This window comes from Diplotaxodon limnothrissa, linkage group LG23 (assembly GCF_057381915.1).
Source record: "Diplotaxodon limnothrissa isolate DT_005_m linkage group LG23, D_limnothrissa_male_GT1.1, whole genome shotgun sequence".
Taxonomy (NCBI): Eukaryota; Metazoa; Chordata; class Actinopteri; order Cichliformes; family Cichlidae; genus Diplotaxodon; species Diplotaxodon limnothrissa.
The window spans coordinates 18666765-18683741 of record NC_140617.1 but is presented as its reverse complement, the minus strand read 5'-3'; the positions used below and the strand labels follow the sequence as shown (position 1 = coordinate 18683741).

The following is a 16977-nucleotide window of genomic DNA, read 5'->3' as shown; positions in this document are numbered from 1 at the left end:
GTGTGTGTGTGTGTGTGTGTGCGCCCACACGTAATGATTAGAAACTGACAATTCTGATTTACAAAGTGCAACATTTATGATTTCATGCTGGATGGAGGCAGGTGAGCCGCTGTGGTGACCTCTAAAGGAAGAAGCTGGAAGAAGCGTTCAGGTGTCTGTGAGGAAAGATGGATGTAGCTTCTCAAACCCTGAACGTCTCTTAGTGTAGAAGACTTCTCACTGAGAGTTCAGTAAACACTTAGCTGATGGGTTTGTGGTCTCGGTCTGTGTTTTAAAGCCTTCTTCAATAAAACAGGATGTTCATGTTGTAAATGATGGATTCATTAGTCTTAAAGGATTTAAGATGGAGCTACCTGTGATTGACAAGTTGCTGTCTCACCTGATTTGTTAAACATGGAGACTGCATCAGTAAAAACACTCCTTTTACTGCCATCTTTTCAACACTTCATTCTTGGAGGTCTCACTGCTCCACAGATGTTATGACCTCTTGTTTTCCATCAGACAGATGTTAGATGATCAGGTGAAATCATGGGTTTAAAGTCACAGTTTATTAGATGAAGATGAGTTTAAAAAGTCAGAATTAGGAGACAAATTAATTCATTTTTTTTTTCCTCTCAGGGGTGGAGGAGTGTCAGGTCAGCGTGGTGGCGTCTCAGGTTCGGGGTTACGGCCTGTGGGACGGGGGCGTGGCCCGTGGTGGAACTCTGCTGGCTGGTTGGGAAGGCCCCGCCCCCTCGCTGCTCTTCCTGTGGGTGACGGATGCTCAGGCCAACCTGCTGCAGAAGGAGCTGTCCTCCATCCAGACCTCCTCTTCCTCCTCGTCTTGCTGCTCGGGTAAGGCGAGGGTTAAAGCTCCGGTTGATGTTTGCTCTGCTCAGTTTTCATCACCGCACAGTTTCCACTCAGCTGCTTCCCTGTTTAACTTGCAGCGAGCGCTCACTCTACATCACCAAACCAGCCCGACCTCCTCCCAGGGAAACCTGCAGAGTCTGAGGTGGTGTTCAGAGGATAAGGATAACCGGGCTGGAGTCGGTTTATTAGATTCAATTATAAAACTGTTACAGAGTCAAGCTGTTTTCCCCATGCAGTGATCCATCAGCCTCACACAGGATCTCTGCACAAAGCCCAAAATCAAAGCTTCACTCTGAGGCTTCACGGAAAATTTACTTCTGCAGCCGTGCAGCGCTGGGCCGGGCCCCTGCCGGCCAATCAAAGGGCTCCATACCCAGCCATCGGCCAATCGTGGCAAGCCGGAGGCACAGTGTACCGATTCCAGCTGTGAGGTCATCTGTACGGGGCCAGAGAGACCTGCGGGTGGAAACAGAGAGAGAGAGCTGCTGCTGGTGTTTACTGGGAGAATAGAAGAGCTCTCACTGGTTCAACTGGGCTCATAGTGCTCAATGACATCACAGCGCTGGGCTGACTGGGCTGATCCTGGACCAGTCTGTTTATAACTGGTTTTAATGTACTCATGTTGGATAACCTGGCATCTCCTACTCTCTGTAGGTCCTCCATGCTGCTTCATCCTCCTGCTATTAAAGGAGCAGCTGCAGGAGCTCCAGGCCGCCCTGCTGGCCTCCATCCTCGACATGGAGGAGTACAAAGTCGCCACCCCCTCCTCCTCTGAAGGCCCGGCCTCCCCTCTGGACTGGGCCAACGGGCTGCTGCTCCTCCACAGCTGTCCTCCTCCTGTGGACCAGCACCTCCTCAGACTGCTGGGACACTCGACGGTAAGAGATGACTCGTCCTCTCCCTTCACCTCCTCTGAGCTCCTCTGCTCTTGCCGTGGCGCTGAACGCCATCAGGACAGACTATGAGACTAAAAGTTATGGTTGAAAACAGATCATTAAATAAAGAGACACAGATTGTAACCTGATACACAAACTAATCAGTCTGTCACAAAACGTTACTATTAAAGGTCAAAAGTCACAGATGTGTGTTTCCTGACAGAGGTCGAATCAACTGAGCAGAGGTCAGAGAAACAAGTCCAGCCTAAACTCTGCTGGTCTTCCCACCAGGTAAAACCAGTATAACCAGTATAACCAGGACAAACACTACATATATGGGCTTTAACCCTGAGTTTGGTCTCCAGGCTGATCCAGTACCCCGTGGCCCCCTGCAAAGGCCGCATCACCGTGACCAAGGAGGACCTGGCCTGTCTGGATGCTGGCGAGTTCCTCAATGATGTCATCATCGACTTCTACCTCAAGTCAGTTTGTCCACTTGTCCTTGCTTCCTTTGCTTTTTTCTTTCTTTACATTCCTCCCCTCTTTCCCTGCCCCCTAACCTCTTGCTGCTTCTTTCTTTTCCCTCACGCTTCCCTTCCTTTCTACCTTCTCTGCATTCTTCCTTCTTTCTTTCATTTCTTCACTTCCTTTTCTCCTTGATCCCTCCTTCATTTCTTCCATCCCTCCATCATCCTTCTTTGTTACTTCCTTACTTTCCTCTTTACTTCCTTCCCCAATTTCTTCTTCCTATCTTCTTCCACTCCTTTCACTTCTTTTCTTCTGTTTTTCCTTCCTTCTTCCGTCATTCCTTACCTCTTTACCAGATTCCTTCATCCACTCGTCCTCATCCCCTTTTTTATTCTTCCTTCCTTCTGCCTTCATTTCTACTTTACTTTCCTTCTTCCCTCTATACTTCCCTCTCTCATTACTTCCTTCCCTCCTTCCTTCTTTTTTCCCTATTCCTTCACTGTTTTCTCCCCCCAACCCTGATTCCTTCCCCCGCCTACCTCCCTCAGAGGTTTCAGAGGTTGTAGTAGCTGCTGGTCACCTGCAGGGGTCCCCCTCCCCTCCTTCTTTGTGCTGCAGGTATCTCCTCCTGGAGGGCGTTGGCGGCTCGGTGGCTGAGAGGAGTCACATCTTCAGCAGCTTCTTTTACAAGCAGCTGAGCAGACGGCGAGCGGCCGGCGAGGGCACCGCCCCCTATGTCCCGTACGAGCAAGCGTGTGCATCTCTTTTATTTAAAAAAAAAAAAAAAAAAGGTGTGCGAGGTTTCAGATGTCTGAGTGTCTCTGTGCTCATGTGTCCTCAGTGACCGTCACACGCGGCACCAGCGGGTGAAGACGTGGACTCGCCACGTGGACATTTTCACCAAAGACTTCCTGTTCGTGCCTGTCAATCAAGAGTAAGTCCCTCTCCTCCACCTTCACAGTGGCGCTGTGGTCAGCTGGAATAAAGGAATAAAACCTCCTGGAGCCGCCCGCACTGACCTCAGCTCCTCGCCCCACATTCAGAGACGCCACTTTTCAATAAAAGCTGCACTCGAGCACCTCATCAGCGCACGTACCTGCCAACTGGCCGCACGTGATGGCTTTACCAGAGACGCTTCCTCCACTGTCGCTCCACTCTGACCCCAGGCCCAGCCCCCCCCCTCAGGGTCCTCATTAACATCCAGACCTGCTCAGGACATCTTAAACCTCAGGCTGCTTTTACGGCATCTTTGCACCATTCCTTCGTGTTTTTAACGAGGCCAGGCGACATTTTACCTCCACACTGAGAATATTTTCAGAGGCGCAGTGTTAATGTGGCACCTTCATACGTTCATACAGCAGATATCCACATGAAATACTCAGGCCTGAAAAACACATTAAACTCTGTTTTTCTTTTTTTTTTTTTTAAAAAGGGGGAAAAAAGTGCAACCAAATCAGTTTAACTCCCACTCAGAGTCACAACCACAGAAAACCTGGCTTTGTTTTCCTCTGGTCAGCTCTCAGCACCAACGTCACAGTTTCAATAGACCCTGTGCACGAGAAAATGCTAACTTCCTGGTTTGAGACCGGATGTAGGGCTACTGCAAAGATATACTCCAAAATCATGACCAAAACTCGAAAACGGAAAGATTGCGTTAAGTTACAAAGAGCAGAAGGTGGGAACACTCACCGCTGCTGTGTCATAAAAAATCTAATGATCAATTTTGATGTTTAAAGAGTTTAGATCGATCAGTTGTTTACATCACTCAACACAAGCAGAACTGCATTACTGCAGCAGAAGACACATCGTCCACATTCAGAAGCACATCTCTGTATAGTGACTGGTCTTATGATTTAAACAGGCAAATGTTCAGCATTCAAACTACAGGTGAAGAATAGTCAAACCAGATGTTTCCCTGTTATGTCGATATCAGCTAGTCAAGTACAGACCCGCACAGCATGTTAACAAACCGTGAAAAAAAGCCACACAAAAAATGAATGATTGCTGGTAAGGGTTTCTATACATTAGTATTTACGAAGGGTATGTTGTGACTTACCTTCAAAATTACAGTGGTCCCTCGCTAATAATGCGGTTCTCCTTTCACCTCGCTGTTTCGCAGATTTTTTTTTTTTTTTAGTGCAAGTTTTCATGGTTTTTTTTTTTTTTTTTTTTTTTTTACGTCACATTGTGTCCTGCGTCCTGATCGCTGCAGACGATCTCCTCCGTGACGTCTCTCCTGTACAGTACAGAATCACTGCATCGATCGCTAGCAGTGTGACTCTGAAGTGCAGTACTGTATGTCCACGATGTCCACGAAATGTTTTGCACCGTCAAAAAATAAAATTGGCTACTTGATTTCACCTATCGCTGGTTAATTTTAGAACATAACATCCGCGATAAATGAGGGACAGCTGTTTACAGATACTGAGAAATATAAAATTTGAATCCCTGAGGCGCGGGGGAAAAAATATCAAGTCGATGAACATAATTTACAGATATATTGGATAAATGCCCAAGACATCTATAGAAATGTAAATCGCCACGTGATTCATTCATTTGCTTAACTTGTTTTGGATTGTGAACGAGGCGCAAATAGGACACCGGAAACAAAGCTCCCAACAGGAGTTTCCGCACTGGAAGTAGCATATGCTAACGTGCACATAGTCTATAATGTCCCATTATTAATCATTATAAAATGGAGATCAACATTTATTTTAAATTATTATTACTGTTGAATAAAACGTCTGCTGATTTTGAGGTTGTTCAGTGGGACTATCCATTTTTTTTCCACGTTATTTCATTATTTTTAAAAATGTTTTATGTATTTTTTTTTTTTTGTTTTAAAATATTCTTACTATTCTTTCTGTTTTTGTTTATTTAATTATTAATTATTGTGACATTTAAGGCCATTTTTCTTGTGGTTTTGTGCCATTTTTATGCTTTTTTTTTTTTTTTTCTTTCTTCTGGGACATTAATTTTTTAACACATGTATTTATTTGGTAGCCACTACTTCTTTTTTTTTTTTTTAATTTTTAACTAAATTTTAATTCAATTATTTTTTTATTTTCTTTTACTGGTATTTTATGAAACTTTTTAGTGCAAAATGTCCATTTTTCTTTTCTTTGACCTTCTTATTTATTTTGTGTAGTTTTGTTTTCTTACACATTCTTTTTTTTTTTCTCTGTACAAGCTCAGTTGTACCACATTTTTCCAGTCTTGACTTTTTTCCTCTTTTTTCCTCTTTTTTTTTTTTTTTTTTTTGTAAATATTTAAACCATGAGTGTGTGTGTGTGTTTTTAGCTTTGGTTCTGGGTTTTTCTGTCCGTCTCTCCTCAGCTGTATGTTGTGGTTTTGTGTTGGCAGAGCTCACTGGTACCTGGTGGTGGTGTGTTTCCCAGGTCTGGAGGAGGCTCGGTACGAGGAGTTTCAGAGGCGAGCAGGTGAGCTGACCTGGTTTTTGTCTCTGTGGCTGAATGAAAGCTGTGGCTTCGGTCACGTTCAGCAGAGCGTCTCTAATGGGCACCAGACATACTGGTGTTTACGTCCCTCTGGGAGGCAGCGTTTTAGGGTATTTGGGGCACAATGTTCGCCAGCGCTGATTAAAACACCATGCTCAAAGTTGACACCCAAAATTAAAGGATTAAATGTTCCAGACTTAAATATGTTCTCCACTAAAGACCCATTTAGACATTTTTGAATCTTTATGGTCTATAAATCAGCTCGTAGTAAACTGGAGGTCACATCTGGTTCATCATCTGTGCTCATTTCTCCTTTTTTTTTTCTTTGACCATCTTTCCATTTCATTCATTGATCTTTTTTTTCTTTGGTGTTCTATGTTTAACCTCACATGTAGTTTTATTTAGAGCTGCTCGTGTAGACGCGAATGTGTTTTTGTTGTCGTTGCAGGGAAATCCGGAGCTGTGGGAAAGCCAAACTCTAGTCTCGTGTCACAGCAGCCACCAGTAAGTTCATACACTGTCATTGCTTTCAGTGTGGTGTAAATATCCAGTTGTGTCACGACCACAGAAAGCCGGTGACATTCAGGTTGTGACATGTGTGGGTCTAAAATGTTTCTCAACTTTGATGTGAGCAACTGAAGCTGGAATGATGAGAGTGAAAGGATAGCCTTGACTCACATGTAAATGCATCACACGGTTACCTAGGCTACCAGAGCCTGAAATGTCCACTGGCAACCTTCCGTCAGCAATAAATAACCATTTTTTCAGTATTACCTGCTCAGCCAGGATTCTAAGTGTTCTGAGCTGATCTGAGAAAGTGACATCAACAGACTCCATGTCACTGATTGGCTAATCAGTGGTGTCACTCGATGAGTCGTGAGGGTCTCTTAATAAAATTTTAGAAACCTGGCAATGGGGAAACTTACTGGGAAAAAAAAAAAACAACCAACATATACTGTGACTGTAAGTACAGGACTAATTTCATAGGCACTTTATTTATGGCCCTTACACTTTAATTATAATCCACATATACTGTAAGTACAGTGTAAACATACTGTAATTATAGATCAGCTCCACTGATTACACAGACTGATGAGCAGTAACTTTATTGTAATCAAACTTGAACTTGACTACCCTTTAATTACCGTTTAAATATACTTTTTCACTTTAGGTGTGAAGTTGATTGTAGTAAACTGTAATTACATGTTAAAGTTACCACTGGTTTCACAGTAATTAAGCAGTATCTGGTATTTAAAGTGTAAGTACAGACTGTAAATCCATCAAAATGCAGCAGGTGTCCTCAGTCTGTGGAGGGTTTCCACCTCGTTTCATACAGCTGTGACGACACTGTTTATTTATATTTATGTAAAACTGATCCTCTGAGATTTCACGCTGCACATTCATTAGTTCACACAGTTTATTTGGCTCAGATGATCAGTTCAGTGTTGAATCTTCTAGTGAGATCTGTTTGGGAAAACATGGGCTGACCTTTGTGTTGAATGTGAAATGTGATGGTTAGTTGATGCTGCTGAAGAGGAGGAGATGCAGCGTTCTTTACAATCACTGAGATGTTTTTCTCCGTTATTGTTTTAAAATCCTGGGTTTGAGTAACTGTGTTGTGTGTTTGCAGGAGTCCAGTGAGCAGGGCTGGAAGAAGGACAGAGTCTTAAAGAGGTCAGAGTTCACCCACATTAGATTTTACATCGAAATCAATCAGAAATGATCAGATTTTATTCTAGTTTTGTTTTTTTTATTTAACTTGTCACTTTTTCTGCACATATGACAGATTTTATCAAGTTTATACATCATTTCGTTTCAATCACGGAGGTTTCTGTTCCTTATTTTACCAGACACATGTCAATGATGTTTCTTTTCATGTTTTTCTTCTTCATTTTTCTTGCGTTTATTTGCTTTTTCTCATTACTTTTGTGACATTTCATGCAGATTTCCATTTTTTCCCCAGTTTTTATTCCTTTTTTGTTCAGTTTTTTTATATTTGTGGACCGTTTTCATTTTTTTATTTTTTTATTTTTTATTTTTATTTTTTGTATTATTTGCAGTTTGTCCAGTTTCCTTCCATGGTTGTGTAACACTGTCATTGTTTGCAGGCCGTGCCTCCTGGTCATGGACTCACTGAAACTGTCGTACCACGACAACGTCTGCAGACTCATCAGAGAGTGAGTTCCACCTCAGGACGCACAGAGGACAGAAAACAAACCAAACCCACATTTATCAGTAATGTTATATTCGTTTTTAATGAAATATTTAATATTAACATAGTTAACACAATTAAAATATTTTAAAGCAATTTCTAAAATAATTGTATAATTTGTTTTATTTCCAATGTAATAAATTGTTGAAAATATTTAGGATCCCATAAAAATATGAAAAACATTATATACTGTATTTTCTACACTATAACGCGCACTTAATTTCCTTTAATTTTCTCAAAAATCGACAGTGTGCCTTGTGTATGAATTCTGGTTGTGCTTACTGTCCTCGAACTGATTTTATGTGGAACACGGCGCTCAAAAGTCTATCAAAAAATGTTTTAGTACGACTTTGGTAAGCTATGAAGCTGCACCGCTTGATGGATTGTTGGAGCATTACAGCTATTGTAGTGAGGAGCCTCGCAGAGTAATCTGGGTCCAAAACTACGTCCGCCTCAGGTCCCAAAGTCAAACGAACACTGCAGCATTTTTAATAAAGGTTTGTAGATTTCTAGGACTTTGCAATTTTGAGACTGCTGCATCCCTCTGCAAGATATCTCACTATTTTTGACTTTTCTGAGCCTGTCAAGTCCTTCTTTTGACCCATTTTGCCAAAGGAAAGGACGTTGCCTAATAATTATGCACACCTGATATAGGGTGTTGATGTCATTAGACCACACCCCTTCTCATTACAGAGATGCACATCACCTAATATGCTTAATTGGTAGAAGGCTTTCGAGCCTATACAGCTTGGAGTAAGACAACATGCATGAAGAGGATGATGTGGACAAAATACTCATTTTCCTAATAATTCTGCACTCCCTGTATAATGATGTGTTATGTGATGGCTAGCGACACAGCTATGTTAGCATAACATAAACACAGTAAAGCTGGTGGATGAACGCTAACTTTTTACCACTCATAAAAGTTCCAGAGGGTGCCTGATGTTAGGGACAAATGCAATCTGATGGCAGGATGCTGTAAACAGACCAAACTTCAGTCAGGAGAACAACTGAGATAATCCATCCACAATACGAGGTTAGTCATTAATATACTGCAACAACATGGGAATAGAGCAGCGAGAGAATTCAACATTAATACATCAATGGTACGGAAGTGGAGGAAGCAAGAAGAATAAGTTGAGTAAAGTTTGACTTATTTGACTGTTTTGCTTTGCTTAATGCGCCTTATAATCTGGTGCGCCTTATGGTCTGAAAAATACGGTAATATTATTAAATGTAATAATATTATATAAAGAATTAAATAAAAGTACAAAAAATAAATAAAGAAATAATGAAAGAAATGCTTAATACATGCACCAAAAATTAATTAAAAGGTATTATGATGTCAACACAATTACCTAAATCAATGTCAATTGCAAATTAATAAAGTGAGGGAATATTATTGATCAACTAATCACGCACAGACTTAGTTTCACTGAGTAAAAATGTTTGGGGTTTTAAGTTAGTGTCACAGTTGCTTTCACGTCCCTGTGGTATTTGAACATACAGTGGGGCAAAAAAGTATTTAGTCAGCCACCGATTGTGCAAGTTCCCCCACTTAAAATGATGACAGAGGTCAGTAATTTGCACCAGAGGTACACTTCAACTGTGAGAGACAGAATGTGAAAAAAAAATCCATGAATTTACATGGTAGGATTTGTAAAGAATTTATTCGTAAATTAAGGTGGAAAATAAGTATTTGGTCACCTCAAACAAGGAAAATCTCTGGCTCTCACAGACCTGTAACGTCTTCTGTAAGACGCTTTTCTGTCCCCCACTCGTTACCTGTATGAATGGCACCTGTTTGAACTCATCATCTGTATAAAAGACACCTGTCCACAGCCTCAAACAGTCAGACTCGGCGACAGCCCCAAAACATCACTGCTCTCGAGAAGATCTGCATGGAGGAATGGGCCAAAATACCAGCTACTGTGTGTGCAAACCTGGTAAAGACCTATAGTAAACGTTTGACCTCTGTTATTGCCAACAAAGGTTATGTTACAAAGTATTGAGTTGTATTTTTGTTATTGACCAAATACTTATTTTCCACCCTGATTTACGAATAAATTCTTTACAAATCCTACCATGTGGATTCATGGATTTTTTTTTTTTTCACATTCTGTCTCTCACAGTTGAAGTGTACCTCTGGTGCAAATTACTGACCTCTGTCATCATTTTAAGTGGGGGAACTTGCACAATCGGTGGCTGACTAAATACTTTTTTGCCCCACTGTATTTAACTGTGACCCACCAAGCTGCAGGGTTAAAGGTCCTCTCTCTGTTCAGCTACCTGCAGGTGGAGTGGGAGGTCCGCAGGAAGTCGCCTCGTCTGTTCACGTCCGACACCATGAAGAGCTTCAATTGCAGAGTCCCTCAGCAGGACAACAGCAGCGACTGTGGACTCTATTTGCTGCAGTATGTCGAGAGCTTTCTACAGGTGAACACACACACACAAAAACACACAGGTGTGAATATTTTTAACAAAATATTAACAAACGATATAGAGAACAAAAGAGTAATAAACTGTGTGAAGCATGTCAAGAATGTATTTAATTATCTAGAAAACAATAAATTGTAATTATAAAAATGTGAAACAAAGTCTCCAAATAATTATTTATTTTTGGCATTTTTTTTAAAAAATAAATTGTATCATAATAATATTTATCACACCGTAAAAATTCTATTGAAATATGTGAAAAAAATGTGTAAAATCACAGAATGATGCTGGTAAAGAAAATATTAATTAGGTTCCTTTTATTTGTTATGTTTTTTGAGGGTAAATGTGTTGAATCGTATTTCAAGTGCGTTTTTCTGACGTTATGACTAAAAATAATATTTGAATTAGGCCTGCACAATAAATCGAAAATTTATTGTCATCGCAATATCAGCCTGCGCGATGGGCCCATCGCAAAAGACGGCGTAAACTGCGATAATTGGGTACCTTAAAATGTTTACACACGTGCTTTAAAAAAATTACCAATCAAAGAATCCCCTTTACACATTTGACCAGTCGAACAGAGCCCTTAACGGCATTAACCAATCAAATGGATTAGAGGCCCGCTTCATACGCAGGTGGAGAGCGAACAACGCTGCAGCAACGAGTCAGAGTTGTAAAGGCTGAGAGCGAGACGCATGACGAGAACGCTACTGACTATGAACTCGTGCCTAAAAGAAAGAAATAGTACCTCGCTTATTTGGAGGTACTTTGGATTTGATAAAGACGACGTTCTCCAAACACAGGTACTCTGCAAAACTTGCCGAACACTAGTCTGATCCTCTGGTGGTTGCCACGAATCTCCACCATCATCTTCAATACAACCACAGAGAACTGTTTGAATAGTTCCAGAAAGACAGGGCTAGCCAAACAAAGGTTGCTAATGTTAAGACAAAGATCACAGCAGTCCAACAACTGTCTCTGTATCAGAGTTTTTCAAGTGGAACTCCTTATGAGAAAACGCCGAAGCGGTACAAAGAAATAACAGAGGCCATTACAAATTTTGTGACAAAGACATGATGCCTATACATACAGTTAGCAGAGAGGGCTTCACCAGTCTGATACATAAAGTGGACCGGAGATACCGCATCCCCTCACGAAACTACTTTTCCCATGTTGCCATTCCACAAATGTATGAAACATGCCGCAAGACCGTCATGTTTGAACTGAGCTACAGTAAAGAACTACAGTAAAGTTTACTCTCCAGTTTTGACTTACATCATAACTACTTGGTGAGTGGTAAAATGATGAACAGCTGCACTGAGATAATTTGCAGTATAATTTAAGTTATGTTTATTTAAAACAAATTCTTTCAGGATGTCTTTCAGAATTCAAACCTCAGAAATTTTTTTTTATGGGGGCAATGTTTCAATGTTAAAGTGCACTTTGTTGTTACACTGCTAATACAGCAGCTTTCATTAAATAAAACTGTTGCAGTAAAATGGAAATTATGTATCGGGTTTTGTTTTGTTTTTTTTTTTGCTATTTATTTTATCGCAAGTCATATCGTTATCGCAGTACTGATCACAGTTATCGCACATCGCAGGTTTTCCTAATATCGTGCAGCCCTAATTAGAATTATAAACTTAAAGAAACTTGCTTTTTTTTCGCGTCACTCTGTTATCGTCTTCACGGTGCGCTTTGTCTGATGTCCTGATGGTCTGAGGCTTAATCGAGCTCTCTGATTGGCTCCTCCAGAACCCTGTGGTGCACTTTGACATCCCGCTGCGGTTGGAGAGCTGGTTTCCGCGGCAGCGAGCGCGACAGAAGCGCGATGAGATCCGGAGTCTAATCATGAGTTTGCACCAGAGTCAGCTGAAGGAGGAGGAGCCAAAACCGTCGCCGAGCCGCTAACTCGTCACCGCCGCTGCTGCTGCTTCATTGACTGCTTCCTGTTTCACTCAGTCAAACTATATGTCTGTGAATGTACATAAATTTATACTGACACTTCCTGGTTTTTAAATAAAAGTATTTATTTAAATTTTACAATGTGAGGCTCTTATTTTGAAAGCCTGGAGCTGGCGTGCTGCAGAGTGAAGCGTGTAATTGATGCATTAATTGGTAATCAGTTGTAAGTGAAGTGAGGAGAGTGTGTCCTTGGTGTTTGTCTAAGCTGGGGTCAGAGGTCACTGGGTTACTACCAGTGAGTGTCTTGGTGTTTTCTAGCATTCCGACTTCTTTAATTTACTTTTTTAATTTATTTTTCTCCGTTTCTTCATGTTTTAGTCGTCTCCTGTTCGAACATGATGCGATGTTTTTATTTCTGTGTCTGTGTTAAAACATGTTTATGTCTGCTTTTGTGTTCGTTCGATTGTGTGGGCTAGTTGGGTAATCTCTGTGGTTTTAGCAGAGCGCCCCCCCCACTGAGAACCAATCGGCTTACTGCTTATTAAGTGGATCAGACAGGAGGGGGCGCCGGCCTCAAGGAGGGCTTATACATTTAAAGACAGGAGCGCCACAGTAGAGGCCAAGATTAGTGGATGAGCATAATGACCGCTAATTACTCACCTCTATGGAGCCCAAAAAAACTTTAACTGAGGTGGGATGCACCATAGAGCCGCCGCATGTCAACATAACGGCTGTCAGAGAATAAAGTTTTCTAACCAAAATAAACTTGTTAAAATTTAAAAACATTAAAGACACCTTAGAAATGTCGGCCTGTACTCTCCTGGCCTAAATGTGTTTGTTGTCTGGCCTTGGTCTGACATCAGTTCAGCCCAGTTTGGTCCCTTTTTGGTCCCAGGCTTGGATGAACTCTGGTATCTCTTACATCTAGACTTGGTCCAACCCTCTTTTGTTCGGGCGTTGGTCCTGGATGTATTGGGGCTGTTCTGTCTCTTCTCTGGTTCTGGTCCTGGTTTGACTCTGAACTGATTGACTGACTGACTTTTTTTTTTTTTTTAGGCCATAGAACCGGCTAATCTTAGCGATGGGAGGTTGAGATTAGACAGATTTATGGCCCCTATGAGACCTCCCAAAATAATCTAAGTGAGCCCTGAAGACGGAAAACTGGAAGTCATAGCTCGAATAAATCCTTCTCTGTTTGTTGTCATTCAACCTGCATGTTTCTTTAGGTTTCTTCACTATGTCTGTAGAAAATATCGATATGATAAAGTAGATCATGTAAAGATATTAATACATATAATTTTTGTATATTTCATGTAAATTATGTTAATATGGACATGTGACATGTTATGCAAAATTAAATGGTTTGATTTTTGTCATGTATTGTAGTTTGTTTGTTTGTATGTTTTTTGTTATTGAATGCAAAAAATGTTAAAATACAGAAAGATTTTGATTAAAATGGTTTTGAAAACGATTGTGAGCTTAATCTTTAACATCTGTTAGCGTGTTAGCACATTCCGCTGAAATCATAAAAAATATAATTAATAAATCATTTAAACCTTATTAATAATCTGAAAAATGCAAAACCTAACAAAGTAATCTGAGTAAAGATGGGTTGACTGGGTTATTCATGCTCTCAGGAGCTTTTGAGAATTTATTTTATATTTAGTGTCACTTAAGTGTTTTTTTTTTTTTTTTTTACCCCTTTTTTTTTTTTTAAATGACTGTGAAGACTGTAATGTTACTCAAGGAAAAATAAACATGACATATTTATGGTTGTCACTGCCACCACTGACTTCATCTGGATTTAAGATGGATTGTACTGAAACCATGTACTGGTTGGATTTTGGCTGTAATCTACCTGGAATGTTGCTGATTTCTGACTGGATTCTGCTGGAAAATATGAATCAGTGGACATAACCCCAGGAAAATATGTACAGGATGCATGGTCACTTATACAACCAGTCAATTCAGATGGATTGACTGGATTATGGCTACATTCTTTGAGTTTTCATTGTAATCTGGCAGGATTGTGGCTGGAATCAGACACTAACTTTGTCCTATTGGATCAGAAATGTGACTATAAAACGCCACTCAACGCAACCACTCAATCTCAGCTCAGTCGCTGGATTCTTGTATGATGTATTCTAGATACAAAATTGCCTTAATGGACTTGATCCCATAACTATAAATAGAAGACTAATTTAGGGTCATTATTAGAATCAGTCGTGTTAGTATTTCACCAGGCTGGAGTGTAGATGTATTCAGACAGCAATTTTTTTTCTTAGTGGAGAGGAAATGTATGGAGCTCCAGAAAATAAATGCAAGATATTTTAAACATAACAATTACTGAGCTAAAAATGGAACCAGACTAGACTTTGGTAGGATTCCATCTGAATTCAAACTGGTCTCAGACTGGATTATGGACCTATTCTGGTTATTGATTTCTGATGCAATCTAGCTGGATTATTGCTGGATTGTACATTGATTTTGACTGACTTGTGGTGCATTTGAGTTGGATTGTAGCTGGAATCAGCCAGCGGCTTTGTCTTAGTGGAAATGGAATTTGCTCCTAGAAAAATAAAGGAAAGGATCATTTATGGTCATCATCGTTCTGGCTGCACCACAGAAGAACTTTTCCTTCACAAATGTCAGTTGTTTTGGTGGAACTTCATTTTATTTTAAGGAAATTACCTTTTTTGTAGAAGATTTATTTTAATGATAATGTATCTTGGACTTTAAAGAGCTGCATTTGAGCACAAAAACAAAATAAACGGGATTATCTGACAGGGCTTCATAATTTTTTTTTCAGTCATTTGTTAGTTAGGATTATTTTCTGTTTCTCTCAGCATGGTTGTGGTGGTTAATGTTGTTACCTAGGTCTGGATTTAACCTGTCGTCTCACATTTTCTTGGGCTTAACTCTATATTTTACCACTAAGTTTTAACCCTGTGCACTGTCTCCTTGCCCGACACAGCCTGTTTGTTTGATTTCCTTCTGACTGGCCCGTCGCAACGTGGCTCTGACAGTCATCCACTCCAGCAGCTTAACAAATAGGATTAGAGCGAAGAGGAAAAAAATCTCCGGCAGTAGCAGCAAAGTCCCATCTGCTCACCTGAGAGGAAGCGGCCTGCAGACAGCACACACTTTAGGATCTCTTTTGTCTTCTCTTTTTCTGTTTCTTCTGCCATGAGAACTGGTGGATGGATGAGCGGGAAGTTGCTGATGAGCTGAGAACGTGGAAATAAGGAGCAGCGAGTCCAGGGTGGATCTTTCGGGGAGGTGGTTTTCTTTTTGAGAAATGGTTGGAAAGTGTGGGAAGCTGGTGCTGTGGGTGCTTGGGGCCATGCTGCTTTCATGCTGCTTGTACATGGAAACAGGTCTGTATGTTGATGTTATTAACAGTTATTTCTTTCCTTTTATTGATAAAATGCTCTGAATGATAGTGCTGCTTTACAAAGTAAAAGCACAGTGTCATCAGCAAAATATCACAGTAAAAGTCATGACCGATGTATCACATGCTTTGATTCTTTTAATAAAAATTTTCTAGTATGAGCTGAAGAATTGCATAACAGGGGAAAAACAGCACCATCAGTCAAGTGAAAGTTTGGAGTAGCACTAATTCTATTTACTTTGGTCAGATTATTGATCCTGACACATCGAATCTTCAGTAGTGTTTTCCTGCTGGAGCCATTTTAATCAGCGGCTCCTAATCTGGGGAGGTGTGGCCCTCAAATGGGCCGTCAAAGGAAGACCAGTGACACATTAAAAATGGGAAGGATGGGATAGAGTTTAAGGAGGAATATACAATAGAATTATACCTCTGGTACTCAGTGTGGTAACTTACTATGTTACAATGAGGTCAAACTCAAACTGCAACAATAACCTTCAATAAAGTTTAAACCTGCTCCCTTAAAATCAACTAATTTATCAACTAGTCAATCAACCAAAGGCTATTTGGCAAATATTTTGATTAGGTGATTATAATTTAAAGCACTGTTAGTTCCGGTCCTAACAGAAATAAAATAAAAAAATAAAAAACCTGACAAAAACAGACAGAACCTATAATTTGTTTTTAAATATGAAGTAACTTTAAGGTAACAGTCAGGTACCTGTAAAGCAGTACCATGTACTTTAGCTGTCCTTAATATTAAGTATAAAGCAGCACTAATATTAATTTAAACCACAGATGCCACCTTTGAGCTGGAGGTGGGTTTGGAGGAGAGTGGAGAATCTACAGGAGAGCCAATGGCAGCCTCTGATGAGTTGTTATACAGACGACACGGCGCTCTATCTCGAAGGAAGAGGGACGTCTTGTTTCCCAGCGGAGTCAAGCTTTGCTCTCAGGAGACGTTCGACCAAGCTATTGCGAACCACCTCAGCTACTTCCATCTCAGAGGTACATCTCTCCGCCCATCTGCACTTCTTTCGATTCACCTGCCTTAATTTTGATATTTGTGCCTGCAGGCGACAAGGTTTTCCCCTTCATCTTCTCTTCAAAGCTAGAGCGTTTTCACTTAGGCTCTGATCAAAGCATAAGCTTGAGCAGCAAGTCTGCTGTCACCTCTGTGGCAGAGGTCAGAGGTCATGCAACGCCAGATGCACTGTTTCTTAACAAGCCGATCAGCTCGTTCAGCCTTTTGGTTTCAGTTCTGTCAATTGTGTTGAGTTGCTGGGATTTTGAGCAGATTTAAAGCATGAGTCAAATCTCTACTTTAATCAAGTTTATCCCTCTATATCAATCAAAAAACATCTCTCTGTATTTAAGTCTAGC

General features: G+C 40.6%; 2 protein-coding genes across 3 annotated transcripts in view; both read left to right on the top strand.

The window, feature by feature from the left end:
- Positions 1–13414, top strand: part of LOC146607809 (sentrin-specific protease 7-like) — a 27514-nt gene extending 14100 nt beyond the window's left edge. Inside the window, exons 11-22 of one of the 2 annotated variants that reach the window (XM_085347749.1) lie at positions 619–834; positions 1507–1730; positions 1951–2018; positions 2093–2209; positions 2814–2936; positions 3037–3129; positions 5559–5635; positions 6102–6157; positions 7284–7327; positions 7762–7830; positions 10151–10301; positions 12057–13414. In XM_085347749.1, coding sequence (XP_085203875.1) covers positions 619–834; positions 1507–1730; positions 1951–2018; positions 2093–2209; positions 2814–2936; positions 3037–3129; positions 5559–5635; positions 6102–6157; positions 7284–7327; positions 7762–7830; positions 10151–10301; positions 12057–12212 — 1394 coding nt within the window. In that variant the 3' untranslated portion in view covers positions 12213–13414. Of the gene's footprint in view, positions 1–618; positions 835–1506; positions 1731–1950; positions 2019–2092; positions 2210–2813; positions 2937–3036; positions 3130–5558; positions 5636–6101; positions 6158–7283; positions 7328–7761; positions 7889–10150; positions 10302–12056 lie in introns of those variants that run through there. The other variant, XR_014905117.1, reaches the window with a different exon arrangement.
- A 2090-nt stretch (positions 13415–15504) lies between these two features.
- Positions 15505–16977, top strand: part of LOC146607808 (uncharacterized) — a 29268-nt gene continuing 27795 nt past the window's right edge. The window contains exons 1-2 of the mRNA XM_085348070.1: positions 15505–15583; positions 16393–16602. Coding sequence (XP_085204196.1) covers positions 15505–15583; positions 16393–16602 — 289 coding nt within the window. The remainder of the gene's footprint in view (positions 15584–16392; positions 16603–16977) is intronic.